General features: G+C 53.9%; 6 protein-coding genes across 6 annotated transcripts; 4 read left to right on the top strand and 2 right to left on the bottom strand.

Moving 5' to 3' along the window:
* Window positions 1-332: 332 nt before the first annotated feature.
* Window positions 333-2,425, top strand: BO72DRAFT_478830 (cytochrome P450; the record flags this gene model as incomplete). The annotated part of the gene is made up of 6 exons (XM_040947531.1): window positions 333-378; window positions 595-674; window positions 751-864; window positions 981-1,226; window positions 1,425-1,645; window positions 1,707-2,425. The coding sequence occupies 6 exons, from the start codon at window positions 333-335 to the stop codon at window positions 2,335-2,337; spliced, it is 1,338 nt and encodes a 445-aa protein (XP_040799474.1). The 3' UTR covers window positions 2,338-2,425.
* Window positions 2,426-2,745: 320 nt separating this feature from the next.
* BO72DRAFT_478831 (NAD(P)-binding protein) lies at window positions 2,746-6,673 on the top strand. Its single transcript, XM_040947532.1, has 9 exons — window positions 2,746-3,356; window positions 3,428-3,447; window positions 3,511-3,547; window positions 3,619-3,692; window positions 3,766-4,139; window positions 4,208-4,300; window positions 4,379-4,520; window positions 4,587-4,645; window positions 5,174-6,673. The coding sequence occupies exons 1-9, from the start codon at window positions 3,170-3,172 to the stop codon at window positions 6,294-6,296; spliced, it is 2,109 nt and encodes a 702-aa protein (XP_040799475.1). The 5' UTR covers window positions 2,746-3,169; the 3' UTR covers window positions 6,297-6,673.
* Window positions 6,674-6,768: 95 nt separating this feature from the next.
* Window positions 6,769-7,548, top strand: BO72DRAFT_487510 (uncharacterized protein; the record flags this gene model as incomplete). Its single annotated transcript, XM_040947985.1, has 3 exons — window positions 6,769-6,946; window positions 7,004-7,286; window positions 7,366-7,548. The coding sequence occupies exons 1-3, from the start codon at window positions 6,915-6,917 to the stop codon at window positions 7,546-7,548; spliced, it is 498 nt and encodes a 165-aa protein (XP_040799476.1). The 5' UTR covers window positions 6,769-6,914.
* Window positions 7,549-8,080: 532 nt separating this feature from the next.
* Window positions 8,081-9,505, top strand: BO72DRAFT_513502 (MCT family MFS transporter; the record flags this gene model as incomplete). Its single annotated transcript, XM_040949476.1, has 3 exons — window positions 8,081-8,288; window positions 8,341-8,482; window positions 8,540-9,505. The coding sequence occupies exons 1-3, from the start codon at window positions 8,122-8,124 to the stop codon at window positions 9,503-9,505; spliced, it is 1,275 nt and encodes a 424-aa protein (XP_040799477.1). The 5' UTR covers window positions 8,081-8,121.
* Window positions 9,506-15,027: 5,522 nt separating this feature from the next.
* Window positions 15,028-16,777, bottom strand: BO72DRAFT_171574 (FAD-dependent oxidoreductase). Its single transcript, XM_040939375.1, has 2 exons — window positions 15,565-16,777; window positions 15,028-15,514 (listed from the first exon to the last, which is right to left on the bottom strand). The coding sequence occupies exons 1-2, from the start codon at window positions 16,639-16,641 to the stop codon at window positions 15,161-15,163; spliced, it is 1,431 nt and encodes a 476-aa protein (XP_040799478.1). The 5' UTR covers window positions 16,642-16,777; the 3' UTR covers window positions 15,028-15,160.
* Window positions 16,778-19,760: 2,983 nt separating this feature from the next.
* BO72DRAFT_382300 (MFS transporter) lies at window positions 19,761-21,492 on the bottom strand (the record flags this gene model as incomplete). The annotated part of the gene is made up of 6 exons (XM_040941469.1): window positions 19,761-19,846; window positions 19,899-20,072; window positions 20,127-20,639; window positions 20,692-20,976; window positions 21,070-21,315; window positions 21,393-21,492. The coding sequence occupies 6 exons, from the start codon at window positions 21,490-21,492 to the stop codon at window positions 19,761-19,763; spliced, it is 1,404 nt and encodes a 467-aa protein (XP_040799479.1).
* Window positions 21,493-24,877: the final 3,385 nt, after the last annotated feature.

A 24,877-nucleotide genomic window follows, 5' to 3' on the forward strand; every position in this document is an offset into this window, starting at 1 on the left:
TACCCCGCTCGGGGGGGTTTATTCTCATTCGCGATCGTGGGGAGATGCACGCACATGGCAGAACATCGAACATCTTGATTGGCGCCAAGCAATAACACCAGAAACGGCCACTCTCTCGTGATCACTATAATTGGACGGGCCCTTATGGTCTCTCAGCCGCATCACAAGCAGGATTTTATGTCAAAGAGATAAGGCTAGTCGCCCTCGCCCGTGGCGGCGGAATAGTCCGCGTATATTGGCTGTGTTATGGTGGTGCGCGGCCACCTCGATGTGGCGAAAGAGAGAGGGGACGGAGATACCGGCTGCGCCGTTGGGTTGACGACCTAGGTAGTATGTACTGTACTTTCGAATCCCTATCCTGGTCTGCACGCCAAGGACGTAAGTCGCAATGTGATAGCGCAGCAGTAGCGTGCATCCTTATCAGGAAAACCGGCTGCTCGATATAAGGGTACTCCTCTAAGAGGATTAGGAGGGGTATGTATCCTCACCCTCCTACCTTTTACATCTGTCTCAGTACCATCTACATCATGCTGTCTGTACTTACCGATTTTGGGTTTATCCAGGATCAATTGAGCCTGTCCCATCTGGTCGGAGGTGGTGTCGTCCTTCTCGTGATCTGGCGTCTGTGGCGGTTCACCGTTCGTCCGTTGCTCAACCCTGACTCGCCGCGAGAGGTTCCCTATCTGATTCCAAGTGAGTGCTGTACATGACAGATTGGCCGCTGCCTCGATTGCTGACCAAGGGAAATAGTTGTTGGTACGGTTGGTTCGCTCGGACCCTTTCTTGACGGCGCTAATGACTCGGCGAAAAAGGCCATGCAGTCCCCATGCTAAGGAGCCCCCATGCGTTACTATCATCCGCGATGTGAGTTGTCCATTCCAACCTTAGCATTGTATTTAGCATTACCTAAGTGATTGTGGCATCGTAGCAAGGATTGCAAGGGCAGTGGAGAACCAATTGCCATCAATGTCTTCGGCCAGAAAATCTACTTCGTCCTGTCGGAACAAGATGCCACCGCCGTGCTTAGGGAACCACCCCAGCTGACACATACGGAGCACTTGAAAAACCTTCTCATGGGCCTTGGCTGTTCGGAATCGGGAATCTCGGAGATGGATCACGATTCCGAACCCAAGGCCCCGCCGTTGGTTCTGGTCGCAGAGGAGCTTATGAGGAAACAGCTCCTTGAAAAGTCTTTAAGCCCGGAGATCCTCGCTCGGTCCTTGGAGGTCCTTGAGTCCCATATGCGATGGGATCGACTCGAAGCACCGACTCTTCTTCATAGCTCCGAAGATGGGCGGGAGCGAACGGTCTCGCTGTACAGGTGGGCGCAAACGGCGATCATCCACGCCGTCACGACGGCTTACTTTGGAAACGCCATCTGGGAGCTCTCGCCATACATCGTCGAGGACCTTGTGTGTTTGGAGAGCGACCTGTGGATCCTGTTATTCAAACTACCCCGACCATGCGGCAAGGAGGTCCGCGTGGCCAGAGCGAGGGTGCTGCGCTGCTTGGTGGACTACATGCGTCTGCCTCCCTCGAGCCAGCAGGATCAATCCTGGGCTGTCAGAAACTCCATCACGGAGATGCGACGCCGCGGACTGAGCGAGGATGATATGGCGTCGTATCTGCTGATGGTCCTGTGGGGGCAAGTTTCCCTCAACCATCTTGTTATCCTCTTTCCTCTTACAGAGCTAACCCCTCCTCAGCTCCAACGCAAACGTCTTCAAACTCCCCTTCTGGCTCCTCGCGCACATCTGCACCGACCAGACCCGTCTGCAAAGAGTCACCACCGAAGTTACCACCCTCTTCGCGCAGAGCACCGCCGCCAACGAACCGCTGGCCGCCCTCGCCCTGCGCCTCGAGCAGAACCCCCTCCTCTCCGCCCTCTACAACGAGACCCAGCGACTGACCATGAACTCCAGCTCCGCGCGCAGCGTCGAGAAGCCCCTCACCGTCAACGGCCGGACCTTCCAAGCCGGTGCGCACCTGCTCGTGCCCTACCGCCAGCTCGCCATGTCGCACCCCGTGCTCGGCCGGGACTGGGACCGCTTCCTGCCGGAGCGGTTCCTCGACCACCCGGGCCTGGCCCAGAGTAAGAGTTTCCTGCCGTTTGGCGCGGGGAAGCACAAGTGCGTAGGGCGGTATCTGAGCAAGCGACTGTCGCTGACGTTTGTTGCGCTGGTGGTGCATCGCTTCCACGTTGTGCGGGCGCTGGACGGCGTTCCGGCGGTAGGGTTCACCCCGGTCTCCTCGGGGCCCGGCGGGCCTGTGAAGGGCGGGGATGTGCGGGTCGTGATTGCGCCCAAAGAGGACGGGTTATCGCACGAGGAGAAATGATGATAAGCTTGTTTGTTGGTTGAGCATAGACAATTTCCACTGGTGCTATCTATTTTCGAAGATGCTTAGTGCGCATTGTTCGAGTGTACCATGGTATTGCGTGAGTCTACTATCATTCTTCCCGGTCCAGCGGGGAGGAGGTTGGGCCAGGAAAATAGCATAAGGTGGCTGAAGATAAGCGGGGCTCTCAACTGCCGGAGCAACAAGCACCGCAGAGAGCGGGACAGAACGGGTAATGTCCCCGCGAGAAGCCCTGTAGGACGATTGAAGAAATTAAAACTGGCATCTGAGGCCGAGATTCGCTGACTGGTTCGCTCGTGGCGAGGTGCAGGAATGCACCTCATGGTGATTAGAGGATGCCGCACTGAGGGGTTCTTCCTGCAGCCACGCTCTTGGCACGAGAGTCATTCGCTGGCCATGCAGCTGAGTACTGTATTGTATATTAAGCCTAAGCCTCACGACTCACCCCAAGCCTTGCATGTCAGCAAAACAGCCTGAATTTAGTCGGCTGGCGAAGTTTTTGGACCCCAACGGTCAGCCTCTACCCTCCATCAGGCCTCCTAGATTCTCTGGTGCACTGTGCAGTTTTATCGCAAGTTCCGGCCCACGATGGATTCGACAGAGGCTGACTTGCATGACGACCGCACGGTTCGTCGAGCTTGGTGTGCTTTTCGCCCGTGCTGATCTGGCTCGCCCCCCACCCTTCCTCAATCCTTCAGCTGTCACGACGATGTCTAATGAGAGGGAGATGGTCTTTAAAAATCCAAGAGCCCTTCCCTTCAGACCGTAAGGTCTGCTGCTCTGCTGAGCAACCCGTTCCAGTGCTCTGGCCATGGATTATTACAACACGCCAGCCGCCGCCCCGCCGCCAGGGGTGGTCCCCAACTTCGTCAACCCGCCATCCCAGCGGACGACGATCATCGTGCTGCAGTCGATTTTCCTGTTTCTGGCGCTACTGGCGGTGTCCGCCCGCGTCTGGGTGCGGACAAGTATCATCAAATTCTGGGGCGCCGAAGACAGTGAGTATCCCCTCAGTCTCTGCCCCACATGGCTAGATATGGGACTTTGCTAAGAACGACAAAACATGTAGCAACCTGCATCCTTGCGGCAGTAAGTCGATTTGACCGGATATCGCTTTCGCAATCGCCCAGTGCAGGATGCTAAGTCACACAGTGCGGCTCGATCGCGCACATGACGCTCTACACGCAGAGTGAGACTTCCCCACTGCCACCAAGTCATACTCCAACCGTAGCCCTAAGCTAAACAGCCCGTGCACGACAGCCCTACCCCTAGGCATCGGACGACACATGTGGGACGTGCGAGCCATCAACCTCATCGATCCCTCCTCGACCCGCGTACGTCTTCCCCCACCTCAGGAAAATAAAGAGAAAAGAAAAGCCCCCGAAAAATCTAATCAAAAACCCACAGGTCCTCGACGCAGGCGGCATCACCTTCCCATGGACGGTCTGCTTCGCCAAGATTTCGATTCTGTTGCTGTATAAGCGCGTGTTCCCGCTGCACCGCGAGATCGTCGCCGTCTGGATCGGCATCGTCGCCGACGCGGTGCTCTACACGTTCTGTATCGCCGTCGCCATCGGCAGCCTCGTGCAGTGCGCGGAGCTGTCGCAGCTGGAGGCCCCTTACTGCAAGTTCACCTCCGGGACGATGATCACGATCCAGTCGGTGATCAACGTGGTGACGGACTTCTACGTGCTACTGCTGCCCATCCCGCGGCTGCTGAAGCTGCAGGTCAGTCGTCGGCGGCGGATCGGGCTGCTGGTGACGTTTATGAGTGGGCTTGGGTGAGTGAGCCCCACATAGTCATGATGTTGAGTTTGAGCGCTGACTGAATGTTGGATGTACCGGACAGAGCCTGCGCGGCTAGTCTGGCGCGGCTGGTGAATTTCCAGCTGAATGATAGCTCGGATGTGTTTTGGACAACGGGGCGGAATGCTCAGTTTACGTATGGTTTCCCCCCATCTGGATCAGTGGATTTCGAAAAAGTGAAGAAGGGTGGAGAGCTAATTCCGGTGTCATGCAGGATCGTCGAGATGAACATCGCCATCATCGTCGCCTGCGCCACCTCCTTTCCCATGTGCTTCGCGCGCCTCCGCTCCCTCACCTCCTCCTTCTACAACTCGGCCGTCTCCCTGCTCCAGAGCGGCAGCCGGGAAACGCCCAAGGTCAGCGAGACGGGGGACGCCGCGGTGCGGAGCCACCTGTCCAGTAAACGGCGGCCGGGGACCCAGAATTGGGAACGGCTGAAGAATGGCAAGGGGGACGGGCGGATGGACTCGCAGGAGCTGGAGTTTTTGACGGATAATCCGGTTTAGCTGGTTGCTCATGCGGAGGAGTGGGAGTCAAGATACTGCTACGTTTAGAATATACTAGGTACCTACATAGTCTCTTATGGTCAACCGGGGTCTTGGGTGATAGAGGCGATTGATTGGGACAGTGATTAGGGCTGAGTAAGCACATGCTAACAAACTAACTAACTTCCACCGGGATTTAAGTGTAGTAAAGTTAAGTAAGATGAGGCAAATGACAAGGGTCGTATCGTAGCCCCCTGATAGGTGTGTCTCATGCAGGGATACAGTATACATCCCGCAGGTGGTGTACTTCCACTTATTCTTAATCCAGTTAAGCCGACAGCTGCTTAGCGTACAGCGTTTCTTTGTGAACGTGAACGTGCTCGTGCTCCTCCACAATAAAAACAAGCACTTTCCCCTTTCCCCCTCAGCTCCCTACTCCTAAATTCAAACCTTCCCCCACTCAACCTCCCATCCCCCTTTCTCCCTTAACCCTAACTTCAACATAAAAAAATGACCACCCTCAGCCCCGTCCTCGTCACCGGCGGCAATGGCTTCATCGCCTACCACATCATCGCCAAGATCCTGGAGAGTGAACCGGAGTGCACCATCCACTGCATCGACGTGAACACGCAGCGCAACCGCCACGCGGGGGCGAACGTGCACTACCACCAGGGCGACATGGCGAACGCGGCGGACGTGCAGCGGATCATGCAGCTGGCGCGCCCGGCGACCATCTTCCACACCGCCTCGCCCGAGTTCTCCGACGAGCCCGAGTCCGCCTACCGGGGCATCATCGTCGACGGCACGCACCACCTCCTCGACGCCGCCTGGGCGGTGGGCACCGTGCGCGCCCTCGTCAACACCTCGACCTCGGGCGTCATCAACGACAACCACACCGACCTGGTCGACGCCACCGAGGAGCTGCCCATCCTGCGCCCGCCCGTCCAGCAGCGCCTCTACTGCATCGCCAAAGCGGACGCCGAGGACGCGATCCAGGCCGCCAACCGCACTGCCGCCCCCACCTCCGCCGCCGGGACCGACGACCGCGGCATCCTGACGTGCGCCATCCGCCCCGCCCTCGCCTTCGGCGAACGCGACCACGGCACCCTCGGCAAGATGTACGCCGTCGCCCGCCAGGGCAAGCTGCGCTTCCAGATGGGCGACGGCCGCAACCTCTACGACTTCGTCTACGTCGGCAACCTCGCCGATGCCCATCTCCTCGCTGCCCGGGCACTGCTGGCCGCGTGGGGGAAGCCCGCCCCCGCTGAGAGAAGAGTCGACGGCGAGTGTTTCCACATCACCAATGAGGAGCCCTGGCTATTCTGGGATTTCCAGCGCGAGGTGTCGAGGTTGGTGGGCAGGCCGGTCAGGAAGGAGGATGTGGTCGTGATTCCGAAGTGGGTGGGGTTGACGATCGGGTTTGTGAATGAGTGGGTCGCTTGGGTGGTTTCGCGGGGGACCAAAAAGGCGAATATGACGAGGGAGGGGATTCGGTTTAGTACCTTGGTCAGGACGTTGAATGGGGGCAAGGCGAGGAGGGTGTTGGGGTATTCTCCCAGGATTGGGGTGCGGGAGGGGCTGGAGAGGAGTGTGAGGTGGTTTGTGGAGAATGAGGGCGGGGCGGTGGAGGGGGAGAAGGAGGATTAGGGGGGGGGCTTTCGAGATGTGGTCGGTGTCTTGGTAGGCGCTGCAGGCTTTGCAGATGATTAGATGCACCTTGGGGATTCTTGGCTTTGCATGATGTTTGCTGTTCGTGGATTCGACATAGTACTATGTCATACTGACAGTGAGGATGACGGGCGGGGTATGTGGCGATGATGAACTCGATGTGATTGTGTAGCTTACATAGCGGGATATGTGATACATGAAGGCTGTACTCCAGTCCAGAGCACTCCAGCATCTGACGAGCCTACGTGCTTGGCCATGCCATGAGCCATATAGAGTATCTGTGCATGCGCTTCGGGAAGGATCTACCACTCTGACCGGATTCCGCTCCACCCCTTGCATGTATGCACGTGGCCAGGACAAGGAATCTTTATGCTTCATGATTGCAGGAGCACAACCCTGTGAGTGCTCAAACCGTGCAACGTCATCACCATTCTCGTACCCCATATAAATCCTACCAGCCATGTCTTGAAAAGCACGTCTAGTACAAACAAGCCCAGCGCCCACGATCCAAGTGACATATCTATACTAATACTCTGCAACACTGAACACAACAATCATCATCCCCTACCACAAAAGCTCAACTCCGTCACAATCACCATGACTAAAGACTCAACCCAAACTACAAACAGGCACGCACCTACCCCCCCAACCCCCAACAACACCCACCCACTAACCAACCACCGCAGCACCCCGGAATCCCAATTCTGGGCCCTAAACAAGCATCCCAAGCAGGTGACATCCGCCGATATCACCGCCGTCTTCGACAAGCTCCAGCCCATCGCCCCCGAAAAGCTCATTGGCAGCCGATGGAGAGGCTATGCCTTCCACAGCGGCCACCCCGCCGAGAAGCTACTGATGGAGGACCTTAAATTCGCGGGGAAGGATTTTGTCTCCTTGAGTGAGGTGAACCTCATGGTGTTCGACGGGGAGGGAAATTGGGTCAAGTCGGAGGAGTGGGGCAATTCGAGGGTATGTGTTTTGGTTCCTGATCACAGGCGCGAGCGACTGTAGGTTTTTATCAGACGAGGGAAGCTGATGTCGAGGATAGCTGCGCGAAGTCAAGTTCCGAGAGGTGGTCTCGGCCGCCTTGATTTCTGACACCAAGCCTTGCATCGATTATTGGAGGGGTGTCTCGGATGATGTGGTGATGGTGGCGTTGGAGGACGATGGGAGCTTGACGCAGGGGGCGGGACCTTTGTATGGGTATATGATCAGGGTTGTGTTGGAGTAGGGGTGGGCCGTTTTGTGGAAATTGCTACTTTGTGTCTGTGATTTATTTTTTCTAGACCTAGCATATTGGAGTTGGATTGCTCACCTGATAGTACTATATGTTGAACTATAACATTGTACTTGATCTGGGTCGGGGACGATGTGTGGTTCTTCTGCTGATGCTATGTCCCAGAGTAATGTGGTTCTTACGTTCCTTGAGTAAGACTGAGATATGAGACATTGCCCCCCCTTTTTTTTTTCAAAAAAAAAAAAAAAAAAGAAAAAAAGAAAAAAAAAGAAAAAGAAAAGAAAACCGGAGGCATACAGATCTACCCCCGGGCATGCTTATCAGATTGCCCTAAACCCGAAGCAGATCGATATGAATTAAGCTCGGAGGGTCAGTTCGGCCCCGACTCGGGTCAGGGAGTTAGCGTCCGAATCGGGAAATCCCCGAGCCACTCCACCGACTCGACAATGTATACAAAAATTATATCTATTGTAGTATCTCAGACCTCTTCCTACCTTGTTATAGCATGAAACAATCCGATCTCTATCTATCTTGTGGTTTACACCCTAAGTCAGGTCTGCTGTCATCATGTCCGACGTTGAGAAGAATAGCATGTCCTCGGACAGCACTCCGAAGGAAGAGACGAGCCCTCCCAAGAACCCGACCTTCCCTGAAGGAGGCATAAAAGCGTGGCTAGCGGTTCTGTCATGCTGGTGTGTGATGTTCAACACATTCGGTTACATCAATGCCTTCGGGTATGCCCAGCACCCCCATGTCAACCCTGCTTCGGAGTTAACAGAGCCCCAGAATCTACGAAGCATACTACCAAAGCACATTCCTCAAGAACGAAAGCGCCTCCAACGTCGCCTGGATCGGCTCTCTACAAGCCTTCTTCATGTTCTCAGCAGGCCTCATCTCAGGTCCGTTGATGGATCGCTATGGTCCTAGAGTACGTCCGCACCCAACCCTAATCCCTCAACACAGCTAACACCCCTTTTTCAAACAGATTATCCTAATCCCATGCTCCCTCCTCTTCATCCTCTCGGTCATGCTCACCAGCCTCTGCACGGACTACTACCAATTCCTCCTGGCCCAAGGCATCCTTGGCGGCCTGATGAACGGCCTAACTTACACCCCGACCCTAACAGCAGTAAACCAATACTTCCTGCGACGCCGCCCGCTAGCCATGGGGATCGCCTCCTCGGGCTCCTCCTTCGCAGGCGTCGTCCTCCCCATCGCACTCAACCGCATGCTCCACGACTCCCCGCTCGGATTCGGCTGGACCGTCCGGATCATCGGCTTCCTCATGCTAGCGCTCAGCCTCGTAGCCTGCGCATGCGTCTCCTCACCCGCCCCGCCCCGCCGAACCGGGGCTCCCTTCCTCCAAGAAGCCTGGCACCACCCCGCCTACACCCTGCAAGTCCTCGGCCTGTTCCTGATTATGTGGGCCCTCTTCACCCCCTTCTTCTACGTCCCGGACTACGCACACTCCATCCTCAACCTGGACATCGACCTCTCCAATTACCTGGTCTCCATCATGAACGCCGGTTCCTTCGCCGGCCGCCTCCTCACGGGGGCCTTCGCCAACCGCCTCGGCCGGTTCAACGGCCTGGTCCTGGCGTCGGTCGTCTCCGGGGTGCTGATCCTCTGCTGGCTGGCCGTGGATTCCCGGGGGAGCATGATTGTTTTCGCCCTGCTGTTCGGGTTCTTTTCGGGGTCGGTGATCGGGCTGTTCACGGCGACGCTGGCCATGACGGCCCCGCGGCCGAATGTGATTGGCTCGTATCTGGGGATGGCGTTGGGGGTGCTGAGTCTGGCGTGTTTGACGGGCACGCCGATCACGGGCGCCATGATCAATCGGTTTGGCGGCTATGAGGCCGCTATTATCTTTGCGGGCGTGTGTGCGTTGGTCGGGGCTGGGGTTGTTGCTGTTGCGAGGGTCAGGTTTGCCGGGTGGGTGGGGGTTGCTTAGGTTGGGAGGTGTAATATGTTGTGGAAAAGGTGTATAATGTGGATTGTATATGGTGAAAAATGTGCTTGACTAGAGATTGTGTTGGTGTTATGGATTGAGCGCCTCTCTCTCTCTCTCTCTCTTAAGACTGGATCAAGGTCTTGCCAAATGGAAGACGGGATGACTATGACACTTTACCACCCACATCTGCAGATCAAGATGCACTGCTTTCTGTAGACGGGGAATGCGGCACCTGGCACCAGACTACAGCAGCTTGATACAGAAAGAGCGCTCATGGTCTTGCTTGTTCTGTTCCAATTCCAGACATACAATTGCTGATGAACCTGGAAAGAATGCAACAATTCAACTCGGGGAAGGAAGAGCTGAGGGTTAACAAAGCCCACCTCTTCGCCCTCTTGACCATTTTCACTCTCTGCACCTCTGCACACTTCTCTAGTCTATTGCATCGCTATCATTCCAGCTACTGCCCCCACATTCTGTCGCTGTCATCGACAGCTTTCTCCCATACTACCGTCACTCATTCTACCCAACATTTCCAGACCGAACTTCCTCACTTACCGCTCAGCGCCCTGTATTCAGCCTTGACCCGATATTTACCAGACTTACCCATCCAAGCAAAATGCAGAGGCGTAACAATTCCATCAGACGCAACAGCTCCATCACTGTCGGCTCCAGCACAACCGGCAACACGACCCCCATCAAGGTAGACCATGCTACCTCCACCGCAGACGATCGCAAGAACGAGCCATGGAAGAGATACGGTCTTCTCGTGCAAGGCTTCTGCGAGCTGGCCGCGGCCGAGAAGGAAGAGTTCCAAGAACTGGTGACAAAGGACCGCAAGATCCATTCGGTCGACAAGCTCACCGACTGGCACGAATACTACCTGGAAATGCTAGAGGTCAGCAGTACCGACGACGAACCTAGTTTTTACCGTGCGAGCGCAGGGGCAGAGATACCCCCTGTGGTGCGGGACTTGCTCAATGCTCCGTCCGCTTTCTCCGGCTTCGACTACGCAAACTCGGACTGGGAGCTCTCGCGTTCAGTGTACGCTGCAGGGCTCTTCACAGCCTCGATCAAAGGGCCCCTCACGGCGAGCCCGTCCGCGTACCCCACCGTCGTCGCCATGGTTCATTGCATTGTGAATGAGATAAATCGTGAAGACGCAGCCGTCACTGGGACTGCAAACGCCAACGCCAACGCAGCGGCCACAAATCCAGAGCCCGCAACAGCAGGGCCCAGCAGGCAAAATGACGGTCAGCCACCCCCGCCGTTACGGCCACCCCCACCGCTACGGCCACCACCGCCCACGCCACCACGCCCGGCTTCTCGCTCTCGCCTCCGCGTGGCACCCAACCACCACCCCAAAATCACCCACTATCGGCACACTCACAACCGCCTGGACGTTTACGAGGCCCGGTGTGATCTGGCTGTGCTGAGTGGCCTGGAGCCACACGTGCACTGCGGCATTCTAGGGCGCGGGCGTGCATGGGAACAAAACCGGGACGGTGCCCTGGAGGTGATGCAGATCTTTTTGGCCCTCTGCCAGGAAGACGAGCGACGCCGTACGGGCCGCAGGCGGCCCTTCCATGGTATCATCACGAGTGGGCTCAGCGTGTGTCTCTGCGAGATGACCGAGCAGCGCGAGTTTCGCGACACCGCATTCCGGGATATACTGCCCGCACGGCACCCCCAGGACGAAGGACGCGACGGGCACGGCGGCGTTCCATTCGCCACCACACGGCTTTACCACAACATCAAGCGCATGCTGAGTATGACGGAACGGTATCCAGATCCTCCAGAGGACACTGGTCGGGGACGGCGGCGCACGCGGCTCAGATCGAACGCCATGTCGAAAGGGAAAGAGCGTGCTACTACTGACGGTGCTTGAAGCTGGTGAAGTAGGGGTAGGATTAATGTTTGTCTCGGTCGTTCTTGTGTCGTTTATCACTGTAGGCTATTATTCTTCCTGAGCCAGGGCTCTTAGTGTAGCTTTGGAAAAACATGCTCAAGGTTCTCTCTATAGGAATGAAGGATTTACTGTTTCACGACCACAAGTCTTGGAGAAGAAATAATATAGAGTCAGCCCGCCCATTGCAGCAAGATATGAAGATGCTTATTGAAGAAGCCGAGAACTCAGCTGATTGGCCATATACACCTGAATACCCTCCATAATCAAGAATTAAGGCATGTCTCTCGCAAAGATATGAAATTGCGGCTCCGCGGTCGTTCATGGTCCTCATGTATATGCTGTATGGTGTGCACCATATCCGTGACTCAATGGGCTGGTTGTTCTCAGTTTCGACAGCATCTTCTGCACTGAACAGGTGTCCATTGCCCAAAGGCCTATCATGGATTTCAATGTTCGTCGCTTCCCTCGTTGCCTCCGGCCATTATGTTCATCACATCGGTATCGCATGCTCCAAGCACAGGACTGATATCCCCTTGCCATACGCACAGTTGAGTTCTGTCTAAAATTGTCTCTATTCAATCTCTCTTGGTTCTTCTTTTGCTCTTTTTTTTTCTCTAAGATGCCTCGGCTTTGCGCCATACACTACACCTGGAAGCCTCCTCAAAAAGCTTCAGTCATACACACTCGAGACGCACTTCTGGGAGAAAAAAAGACTGTGACCAAAGACGAAACGAAGCTCAACCCACCGAAGCCCCCGACTCAAGCCAGCCCTAACCCCACGATCATACCACCCACCACCCACCACCCCCCCACGCAATTCCGAGCACCTCAGCAAATACCACCCCGCGATCCTTCCACGTCCAGTCCATCCGAACCGTTCAATCAAACACGCAACCCCCGGGAACCAAATCGCATACGATGATACGAGTAAAAGTACGTCTCCACTCCCGGAGAACTAGATCCGATCTCCGATCCCCGACCCCGAATCCACCGCATGATTGCATCGCATCGCATCGCATCGCGGGAGGACATCACATGATCCGGGGATGGATAAGCGAGCTGCGGCGACGGCGGCCTAAGGCTCCCTTCCCGCGGCAACCGGACTTTAGCTCGGAGGGCTGGGCTGGGCCGGAAGAGCATCCATGGGCTGATCAACGTTAACTCCCGGTAGCTTACCCAGGCATGTTGATTGAGTTTCCATTACCGTTGACAGATTCCGTACACTGTTACTGTGTACAGTATATGAGTGCCAAATGAACAGGGAAGATACAGCCGAGGCCAGACCTTAGTTCAGTCTTGGATTTCCACAGTCGTACTTGTGAATGAACTACTCGGTTCGGTGCGATGCGATTGTTGTTTTCACCACTGACATTGACCCACCGCCTTTCGTCTCTCTTGCACCACTTCCTTTACAGGTATGATCTGAGGCTCATTAGAAAATAAACTCAGACAACGGAATAAATCCGGCCAATCTGAGATTAATAATCAAATCTCCCCGGACAACTGCAACAGAGTACAGTACTGTACATTGCAATTAACCCACTTTCTCTAGCCTATGCATGACCTTTTTGATTTCGTAGGTGCCATCCGGCTGTACTGAGCAAGTTCAGAAACAGCAATTCTGACATTCAGCTCCCCCCCGAACCATCTCCGAGACTATCGCAACAATAAGGTTATGAACCGCCACCAAGGATTGAGTTTCAGGGGGGAACCGGAATTTTCGAGAAGCGTGATCAACCGCAAGATCGAGACTTTTTGAGTTTGCTACGGAGGCACAGGATGGAAGGATCGATAGTGCGGAATCCCCCTCGGATCCTTTCGTGCTTGACACTTAAGGTAATGTACACAAATCGATTCCGAATTGGGGAGCTATTTTACTGAGTTGACATTTGAGTTTGCGTTCGGGTGTCGGGCACGGGAGATGATCCTTCGCTAGCTGGCTGGCATAGTTCATCGGCACTAAAACCAAGGTCTTGATTCTGGCTAAAGAATGCATCATAGAAGTTGTATGATTAGGCAGAGGTGGTTGTGATTACTGTGCTGGATCTGGTGATGACGCTGGGGGATCGTGGAGTCTACCTCATTTCTTGACTCCCACCCACTCAGCTACCTACGAAGGTTAGAGGGGCTTGTACGGAGTTGGTAGTATGCTCGGTAAGATACCCGATGTACGGGGGTTTCGTTTGTTGGTGGTTGGGGTTGCGAGTGGGGGAGAGGGCGGATCGGGTCTTGTGCTCTCTTTCCTGTTTGGGGGCTGGGGCTGGGGCTGGGTTGCTGTGGATTCACCCTGTCTCATCTAGTGTCTACTGGGTGTTGTCTGTCTTTTCAAGACTTCAGACCGCCGTTTCGTGGACCGTATAATCAGACTACAGAGGACTTTGTGTGGAATGGGACGGATGCAGCTGGTGGAATTGAGGAAGTGAATCGTTCACTCGAAGACTCAATCGATTTGGTTGATATCGGGGAGCTTGGTTGTAATGTAAGGTCGGGAAACTTCCACGTTGCAGAGACTTACCCTCTAGTCCATCACAGCCTGAATATTCCTTGGAATGAAGAAAGCCTTTCCGTGGGTTTCCGGGATAACTCGATAAGCTTACTGCATGGCTCATACGGCGTGAGCGTGATACTTAGGTCTATGCAGTAAGCAAACTGGGTATTGCACCCTCGCCGATTGGAGGAAGACAGGTTCATGGACATGCATGCTTAGGAGAGCAGGGATCCAGTCCATGACCTTCCCTGGTTGAACTACCACCAGCTAACTGAACTTGCCAGTAACTAGGCAGCAACTATGCTGATCAGGGCAACCACCACGATGCATGCATGCAAGCCACTGCATGCATTGTATCCTTGTCAGCGACTCCAACCCTACCAGGCACCAGGATCCAATCCTACAGGATGATGGCATGCACAGAGTACCAACGAAAAAAAGGTAGAGATCGAATCCATCGCTCGATCTCCAACCTCTTTATTCGTCTCTCGGAGAACCCCGTGGGATCCATGCCATCTCTCCCAGGTGGAGTCCATGCTCATCCTATTCCCACGATCTCGAAACACTAAATCTCGCTGTTGCATGCACGAGACTCAATAGCCGGAGGCCCGGCGAAAAGATTGACGGCCCCGATGCTGGATGACGGTCTCCGGAACTAGACTACTTTAGTGCTTCCGAGCACTGAGCAAGAAAGGGTTAGGGGATGCGCTATCGGGAGCTATCGATTTCATCCGTTGCACGATGGACCAGGGGGAGAAGAGGAGCGCAAAAAAAAAAAAAAAAAGAAAAAGAAAAGAAAAAGAAAAAGAAAATAGATAAATCTCCGAGAACGGCCGGCGGGAGCGGAAACCGTTGCGGATACCGCTCGGGATTTGGTGGGGATTCTTTTTCCACTTCCTTCCCGGAAACCTGGCAGAATAGATGAAGAAATAGATTGTGCCTTGGTCAATAGATGAATATATCCCCATAGAAGCAGAACCCGAAAGTGTCATGGTGTATAAGCGAGATTAGTATATATGAGGGGAAAAAAAAGTAATAGTAGCCACGAAAGAAAGTGCCAGGCAGATAGAAAAAAAAATCAAAATGGTGCGGCCGAGACTAACAAAACCCATAGCCCCGCCAACACTTCAAGCCTAGCGTTCTTTTTGACAACAATTGTATCGATGCAATGTATCCCAGTTCGTATTCTCGTAACCAAACCCATCCATCCCATAGACCCGGAACCCAAACCAACCGAAACACCGCCCATGCAAATAGTCTAAAGGAAATCTCGTTCCGACGAGTAGAGAGATGAAGATTGGTCGCTGAGCGTGCCCGGAATCGCAACCTTGGTGGCATCGAATTCCCAGGCCGCCTCGCGTGAGTCTTTCGCATTGCGGACCTGCATCGGGTAGGTCCACTCCTTCAATCGGCCTTCCAGGAACCCCATGTCGCGGTTCTTCTCCCACATCCGGCGGGACACTTGGAACGCCGCGTTGACCGTGCCCCGACGCAGATCCTCGTAGGCTTTAAACGCTACGGTCAAGGGATCATACCGGTGCTTGGCGAGAATCCGAGAGAAGAGGATAGCATCATCCAGCGCATACGCCGCAGACTCGTCACGGGGAGGCATCTAGTCAAATCAGTATTCGAATCACAAGTTACGTCACGATGGCAACATACCGCATGAGCTGCATCACCCAAAAGAATCACTCGGCCCCGGTACCACCGGGCATTAGGCCGTACTTGCCAGACAGGATACAACATCCAGTCGTCCGCCTTGTTGACGAAGTCCCGGATACAAGGCACTCCGGATCGACCGAAGCGGTCTTGCATCTCTTGGCGCAGAGCTTGCTTGATCGCAGCAGTCCGCCGCCAGTCCTGACCAGGGTCCATGCGGTAGTGAGGAAGCAGTTCCTCGCGGAACTGAACAATAGCGGCCAAGAAGATCTGCTCGTGGTCCCGGTCACAGTAGCTGGCTAGTAGCGAACCATGTCGAGAGATGTTCATGGATGTGGAGCGGAAATGAACAGGGGCTTTGATCTTTTTAGTATCAACGAGCGTCTGACAGAAGGAGATGCCAGTATACTCGGATGGACTGTCGGGGTCAACCCAGTACATTCGAGTCGCCGAGTGCACACCGTCGCAGCCGAGAACCAAGTCCCCTGTGGCTGTGGTTCCGTCATGGAAGTAAAGCATGGCTTTGTCTTTTGTTTCCTTCCCCCGGACCAGCTTCTTGCCGAACACAACGTTCACATTCTTCGATCGTTCAACAACCGTCAACATGGCTACCGAGAGAGCAATCCGCATCACACGGCGACCCTTATATCCTCCGAACCCATTGCCGTGTTCATCCACAAAGTCAACCGAGCCGAGGGATCGTCCGGACCGACTGGAATAAAGTTCAATGGCATCCACGTCAGTACCACCTTCAGGTCCAAGCCTGTCCAACTCTGCTAGCACCCCAAGACGATCGAGATGCCGCTGGGCGACAGGAGTGAGGTTGATGGCACCACCGGAGGTGGAGAGAATATCGTGTCGTTCATAGACAGTGATACGGAGGTCGGGAACGAAGGGTGTCAATTCTTTGGAAAGAGCCAGGGCAGCGGCAATGCCCGCAATGCCGGCGCCAACAACGAGGATGTCGCGGGGGACGGGGTCGCTCTCTTCGGTGGGGGGTGCTCTGTCGACGTAATTCCAGAAACTGGCCCAGTCCTTCCCCGCGGAAGGCGGCGGGGTCGCTTCATATCCGACATCCATCGTGATGTAACTTCGATAAGGTCCTAGAGCGCTTCAACAATGCAGAGAGATAGTATACATAGAGCGGCAGGGAAAGCGGTTATATAAGGAGTGCGGTGTGCAAGTCGATTATCCAGAACCGAGGAGATTAAAGGGCAGGAGCCAGATAAAAGGAAAGAATTCTTTGTAAAAAAGCTTTGGGGGCGAGATACATCGGCCACCGATACCTAGGGGCAAAAGGCACAGGAGATCAAAAGATTTATATATAGACCAATAAGACCGGTGCATCAGCGATGGTTTGGGAGAGTCGTCGAGGAGGGGACATGTTCGGCCGGAAAATGGAGAGTGTTCGGAAGTTGGCCCTGGCATCCAGTTTCGAGACAGCCAAAATTTGGCAATTGGAAAAAATTTGTCTGCAGGAATCCACACCTCACAGGCCTCACAGGCCTCATAGGCTAGGACTGCCCCAAACCCGATGAGCTACGACTTCCGCCGGCGCCAGGCCTTCATCCGCAGCTCCACCCGACTGCCCGACGAGCAGTCAAACCGAGACGTCATAGGTTGGAAGCCAGCAGCTGTCAGTGACTGAACTTTATTAGTTCCATGGTAAGAACGCTGGACCATTCCATTGTAGCCGTTGTGGCCCGCTCGGTACTCGTAAAAAAACCTTGGGACGCTGGGCGGAAGAGAAAGATGGAAAGGAGCTCGATGGCTGGGTCAGACCGAGGCTCTGTGACCCAGCAGTTGGTCCGTGTGGCAGTATTCGAGATTAACATTGATGGGGAAGCGAGTTCATCTGATCAGGATTCAGGAGAGACTCGATTGACGCAGGCTGCACTGGGGCTTGCTCTTCGTTGCCCCCCTCCTTCCTGTTGATTTTTGGTTTTCTTTTTTGATGCAGTGTGTTTGAGGCCAAGACACTAGTCGTGACTAAGCAGGGGTCTTTTTTCCCCTTTCCTTGTATGTCTGGCTGCAGCAATCTGCACACGCAGTCTCTGATGAATTTTCAGCAGCTTCGAGGGCAGAATAAGACATTCCGGACAAATCTGCCGATCCCATCATGGAACTCCGACCGGGATCAATCCTCGCTCTTCCTCAAGCCCAATCTTCCTCGACCAGGCCGGGTCCAACGACCCGGTCGGCGGTCGCGCGCCCCCTTGATCCCGGTTAAGATTTCTTCTGCGCATCACTGCAGATACTGTTCCACGACAATGAACGGTGGTCCCCAACCATGTGGTTTTCTTCGGGAGGTGTCCATCATTCTGCGTTATCGACATCAATCCGAAATGATCAGGATGGTCTCGACTCCGCTTCGAGACCCAGCGAAGATGGGTATTCTCCCCCTCCTTCCTCTCCTCCTTCCCCTCCCTCATCTCAATCCACTACTGCTAGTTGGGACTATAGCACAGGAGACTATGTCCGCACTCCGTTTCCGTTCTCCATTTTCACGGTAGTTGTCCGGGACCAGCAACCAATGCAGCGAACGAGGTCAAAAGTCGTAATTGGCCCCCACGCCCCTTCCGTGCCCCACCGTCGAGCAGACTGCCGCGGATAACTGACGTAGCCTTGCGGTATGGTGGCTTCGGATTGAAAGCGCTGCCTGGCGCTCGAAAGTCTTGCTGACCATGACAGGTGTCGAAGAATTGAGTCCCAGGGGGCCAAGAAAAGTAAGAAGGGAGCGCCACTAGCGCACAAGCCTGCAGCAGTAGCAATCTAGAAATCTTGTTGAAGGGCGAATATGATGTTTTCCCCGCAGCCTGTCAATCAAGACACAGTGGACCTGTCACATCCTTCGCCGGTGACCCAAAAACGGCCGTGGGAAGGAGCCAAGGGGAAGAGGGACGGGGTGGTTGGACAGGTCCGATTCGTGTCTCGGGAAAGATACAAACTTTGGGACGAGTGAGCTTGATCGAACCTGTCACTGCGTGGCTGCAAGGAAGGCTGCCCAGGTTTGGGTCCAGAGCGTTGGGGGAACCGCGTGTCCCTGACGATCGATCATCGGAAAACAAAACAGCCCTGGCAAGTGATCCGTCCCGTTTAGTTTCCATCTTTATTGAAATCTTGAGAATACGAAGCGGATGGAATAATACCCAGACATTATAGAGCGCTAGATCAGCGTGTGCGCTGTGTCGAAGAGACAGGCCTCGAAGGAGATATGCCGACATAAGGTAGTTGATAGTAACATTATAGTGCTAGAAGGGAATTGGTGGCTGTAGAAGGAAAGTCCCGAATGGGAAGAAGTCCCGAGGCCGCCACGCAGCTTTAGGAAGGAGGGGGCCTGGGGCCTTCTCCTGGGCTGCCTTAGTCCCCCCTCTTCCAGAACAACCAAAACAACATTGTCTTCAAAGCTTTCTCCTATCTTCATCCCCCTTCATCCACACTGCCTTACTCAGGATTAGACTGACTGACTCGTTCAGACATCGGGGTGACTGTGTCTATTTTGAGATGAGCTCCATATTCCCCATCGCCAAACTAGCGAAACACTCCCATTGTCTCCAATCGGTCTCAGATACGCGCCAGAGCTCCTCCGCCCCATGTGTCGAGCTAATGCACGTTTGCTCGAACCTCTGATCGAGTATGACTGTCATCAAACTTTATTCAGAGATCGACACTCATCCTGAAGTTTCCTGTCGGAGCCGGCAAACATTAAGGTTGCAGGGGGGGGAAGGAGCCTGGATTCTGGAGGTATCCTGACAGCCTCGCTCACGGAGATATTCACGGAGACAATAACTGCCGACGCCTTCGTACTTCCTACTTCCTACCTCGGAGACATACCTATACCTAGATCTCGGATAATTGTGCCATGTCACATCTGACTTGTGCTACCGTGCCAGCCGAACCGATTGCAAGAACAGCCGACCGACCTTGATTTAAGCGAGCCCCAAGTGTCTCAAGGGTCCGGCTTCGTCCGGAGAGCAATCTAAATAAGTCATTCTTAGTCGAGACTACCTTAGACGCCTCGAAAGCCACCTTTCAGTAAAAGGCAAACCGAAATTCTCATCTGTCAAACAAAGGATACGTCTAAACTCAAAACTTTTATGACATGTCTCATAATTGTCGTCCTTGGCATCACATGCAAGTGTTCTACTCCACGCCATGCAGACGAAACTTCAAGCAATCATGCGGAAGCACATGGATCACTATTGCGTCTCCCTCACGCGGTCGAAATGCACCCGAGAGTCAAGGTTCCAGAACGCATTGACTCCGGAAACCGCACACACAACGGCTACCAAGGTCAGCTTCACTCCGCAAGTGCCAAGCAGTCAACATCGACTCACCAATCACAGTGCTCATTTCATAGTACCCGACGTGCTCCGCCAGGTACCCCGAAAGCACGGGCCCGATAAATGCTCCCAGGGTCCAGCTCATGCTAGCCATGGAGAGGGCTCGCGAGTAGCCTCCGTTGGGGCCAAAGATACCGGGTGTTTCGGCTTCGAGCTCGTCAATAGTGACTGCCGAAGTTACAGTTAGGCTAACCTCCTATCCGTGGGATACAAGTAACGCACCTGTGGCTTCAATGGTTGCCGCCCCATTCATCAGACATGAAACGGACCCTACTAGGGTGACGCAGATCGTATAGATCACTTTTCCTCGGTCGCCTTCATTGACCCAAGGGAAGCGGTCGTCGCCCGGCATACCAATCACCCACATGATCGGTGCAAGGAGAAGAAACCCCGCCGTCGTCGGCCACCTCGTACCAACCCGGTCTTTCAGCCAGCCACAAAACGGGCTAAGAATGATCCCAGGACCCTGGAGGGCGAAGAACATCATCCCCGCGGGAAAACTGCCCCAGTTGAACACGTCGCGAACATGGAGCGGAAGGGTGGTGTCGAAGCTCGAGATCAGGATTGCGAAGGAGAAATAGCTGACTACGCCAGCCAGGAATCGGCGGTGCTGCAGGACAAAGACATAGAATCTCCAGCCCGCCAAATTCGGTACGTTTACGTTATTATCTCTCCCCAAAAGCGGTGCATTCTCCGGATCTATCGAGGCGCTGTTGTGCGGAGGCTGCGTTATTTCTTCTGGTACGGGATTAGTGGAGGTTCGGGCGCGAGCTCAGACGCCACCTACCCTTTTTCTCTTTTGACTTCTCCAGCATGAGGAATCGCAGAACAATGTCTACGATCAGGATCGCGAAGGCGCTCGACCATGCGACCCAGTAGCCTCCCAGCTCGAAGAGTATGCCCGCTACCATGGGTCCACCCGAGGTACCCGCTGCAACGATCAAGGAAATGACACCGTAGGTTTTACCCAGATGCTCCGGTCGAACGTTATCTGCGATGGTGGCGTATCCTACGACCCAGATAAAGGAGCTCGCAATCGCCTGGACGAGACGACCGGCGAAAAGCGTGAAAGCTGTTTGCCTAGGCGTCAGCACAACCCCGCATCTCAACAACAAATTCCTTGTCGCCTTCATCCGACAGTGACCTTGTCGTAAGGGTCACTCACTCGTAGTCGCCATCGCCAAGATCATCGACCCAATCAGAGCCGCCACCAGAGACCCAACCAGCAGCGCTCTCTTAGAGGATAGCCCATCCGCGTAGTGGCCGATAAAAGGACTCGTAACCAGGGACGCTACCGCACTTTCGGACAACAAGGCAAAACTCATGCGCTGCGTCAATGCGACATCCAGCCCCAGGCGATTCTCAAGAACGTAGGGAAGAATTGGCACGAGGAAAGTATACAGAAAAGTGTCTAGAATTTGGCGAAAGTAACCGTCAGCTCTTCATAATTTCGATTGCTGTCAAAATTTTCTCTTATGGCGGGCGTACCCGTGAACAGCGCGATGGCCATGGCACCCACGATGAACAAGGGCGAGGAGCGCCATTTCTGGCCCCATACTTTGCCTCCCACCGTGGGAGTATAAGTCATGATGCTTCTTCTGGCCGCACGGAACAGCAGCAACAGAGTGAGTGTGAAGGTGCGAAGGAAAAGAGGGGAGACAATTCTTGATGATAAGCAGAAATATGGCTGGAGGGGCCCCATCCGCGCCTTAGCTGCTATCGTGCGCGGCCTGGTGGTTGGTCAAAAAGCCCGCAAGACCCACTGCGTCGCCGATAAGGAATCATTGTGGGCGGAGTGCTGGGAAAACACCTTGCATAGTGCAGAAACATGTTTCTGTTCTTTGAGGGGGAGCTCAGCTGGAGGGAAGTTGTTTTTTTTTATCTGTAAAGTGAGGGCTTTGATGCTAGTAGAACTTCGGAGTCCCGATGTTGCTTGTATGGGTGACTCAATAGACAATGTATCGATTGATAGCTTCAATGGGCGGGGAACGGGTTCAGCCGAGGTAATATATTTAGATGGCGGCAGCTGCGCTTCGCAAACCTGGCTCACAACCACCAAACTTTCACCTTATTACTTTGATACATTACTTCCTGTCGTGTTTCCCTTCACAAGCAGGCTCAATTGACAGAGCAAACATATCATAAAGCCTATTCAATGACCTGGGTATAGAATTATCAACCAATTTCTGTGATTATACAAGAAAGCCAGCTGCCCAAAGTGAATCTCCATCCCAGTGTGAATAGCAACACGAAAGGGTGTTGATGAATGAAGAGCTGGACACTTCCTGACCTCAAACATAAATACCGCCTCTCACACCATCCTTCCGTCTTCTTCTCTTCTTCTCTTCTACCACCACCACCCTTCAGAGAATTCCTTACCCACTCCACACAACATTCTTGATTTCCTGGATTCAATCCAACACATGAAGAGGTGATCTTTCCTGATACACTGTTTTGAAGACCTGCCATAGCATCCTCAAATCTCATCTGCGATGGTGGATTTAACTCCCACTCCGTCAAGCCTCACGGGCGGTGCCGTCCTCGGCTGAACCCTCCCCCATCCCTCGCGGGGGCAACAACAATTCGATGACCCAGTCATCCAAGAGCCATCGCGTTCTTCTTTCAGTATATCTCTTCCGCTGGTCTCCTCCTCCAAAATGCCACAGGATTCACTGGGACAGTCGCATTTTTAAGCTGTCCAGTCGAAGACTGCCCAAGACTCAGTTCGTTTACCGACCAGCTACACAACGCGTCTCTGATCTGTCGGAGTGTGCGCGGCGATCCTATCAGAATCCTCCCTGAAAGTCGTGCGAGTCCCTGTCGGGTCGCGAGAGCTGCAACCGTTCTTGCAGCCTGGTCCTTTCGTGAGGTTCAGTGCGTGAGCCCAGTTTGGGACCCGAGTCCAGCTTCGTGAGGGAATCCTATGCGACGAGTATCAGATTCAAAACGTGTTTTGAATGGCCAAGATACGTGCTAAGCCTTCTAAAAAATCAAGTCTTCACAGCGGAGTCTGACAATCTCGTCTTCCGGGCGGACAGAGCTCAGAAACGCATACAACAAGCGAGACCACTTCCTCTCAATTAGCATCGCTTGAACGGAACCAGGACGGGTTAAGGGTCGATCTATACTCTGGCCTTATGGACACTATTGCGCATGCATCGCGAACGACGAGACACCTGAGAATATCGACAAAAACAGCGGCCATAGAAGTTCTTCTCAGAACAAGGCACGCCAGACTGGAGTCGTAAGACATTTCTGGGATAAACGCACACAACAAGCGGGATTGTCTCCTTTCCACGGAATGGTTTGAACGGAGCAAGAACAAATTACGGGCCCACTTGCTCTCTGGGTTTATGAACACCATGGCGCATGCATCGCGAACGACAGGACACCCGCCAATGTCGACAAATGCAGCGACCATAGAAGTTCTCCTCATAACAAAGTACGCCAGACTACAGTGACAGGACAGTCTTGGAATCTCACTGTCAAAAGAAAAAGGCCTGGTCGCAGTTCAAAACTCGACTTAGCAAGATTTGGAGCTGTGTGTTTATTGGAGGTTCGCTCCCAAGAACACAATACCGGTGTTGGTCTGGCGACTTTGACACAGAAGGGACCATTGGAAAGGCTCGCACCTCCAAGTCATGTACAATTCTGTACAGGCCGTGGAATCTAACATTCAAATTGTCTCTTAAACACTGTACGTATGTGCTATGCTGTGGTACCGAGAAGAATAGCGACTGGATCATCGCTGGGCAGAGACGGACCACAGACCAAGCTATTCTCAACAAACTCAGACATGGGCCAGTGGCAGAGCTACACCCCTCTAGTAATGAGCTTACCTACGACTGCGATGTGGACGGTCTGGACGTTATCGCGGAGAATCCGGGCCGTCGACTAATTCTTCCGTCGGGCCATGAGGGCAAATTCTCTTACCATGGTGCATTGCGACCGATCAAACGACTGCTCTGCAATATGACGCACGGATCGATCCGATGGTTGAGACTCGTCTGTGCAGCTAGATCTGCAAGGTCTTTGACTGGTTTGTGGTAGCTGGCGGCTGAACCATGACGATCAGACGCTGAGGCAGCTGCTGGCCTCCGTGCTAGATTGGATGATCAAGGACCTCTTCAAGGCGATGATCTCCTGGTTTGGAAAGGGTTCAACGCGCTGAGCTCATCCCACGGGCCAGTGCAAATCCCAGTGGCACATTGGGAATAGCTGAGTGATGCCGCAGCGCGATAGAACGACGGGCGTCGACTTCTCGCAATGTGCCGTCGTGCAGTATGCGACCAAGCAGCAGTACAACTGCAGTGCTGTAATGCAGCCGAGTCTTTAAACCGTCGCGACAGTCAGGCTGATGGGCTAATTGTGTATCCTTTGCAACAAGACCCGACGCGCCATATAACGGGAGGCAGATTGCTGCTCAAAGCGCAAACCGATTAACAAGCTTATACCCATCGAAGTTCAGACCGGGCTGGAAGGTGATAGATAGTAAGTACGCTGACTGCCATGATCAAGATGTGGAGCGGAGCTGACAAGAGATGCAGTGACATGAGCAATCACGAGGTTGCGGACGTTTCCTTGACACAGTACGATCGCGATTAGAGACTGGATTTGGACGCCATGGTCGTCCATGCGTGCTGCGCTTTGTGCTGTGAGATTAAACATTGTGACTAGAGCTGACCGGTTTCTTTACCGGAGTTAATCCTACCGAGTAGCGTACTTGCATGAGTGGAACAAGGCGGCTGCTGTTATGCTCGTCACAGAGATGCTAAGCCTTGCGCTCAGAAACATCAGCCAGGCATGCACTGGTCTGTTTGTAGCCCACTGAGTTACACGTGGCTTGAACTTTCAGTTTCTCCCACATCGGTCTACACTCAGAATCACAGCGTGAAATAAGCCAGCTTCGACGCCTAACAGGACAAAACAAGAGATCGCAAACAGAAAGCAGTCAAGACCGTTAGAACTGAGAA

Source organism: Aspergillus fijiensis, assembly GCF_003184825.1.
Source record: "Aspergillus fijiensis CBS 313.89 unplaced genomic scaffold BO72scaffold_37, whole genome shotgun sequence".
In the NCBI taxonomy this organism is placed as follows: Eukaryota; Fungi; Ascomycota; class Eurotiomycetes; order Eurotiales; family Aspergillaceae; genus Aspergillus; species Aspergillus fijiensis.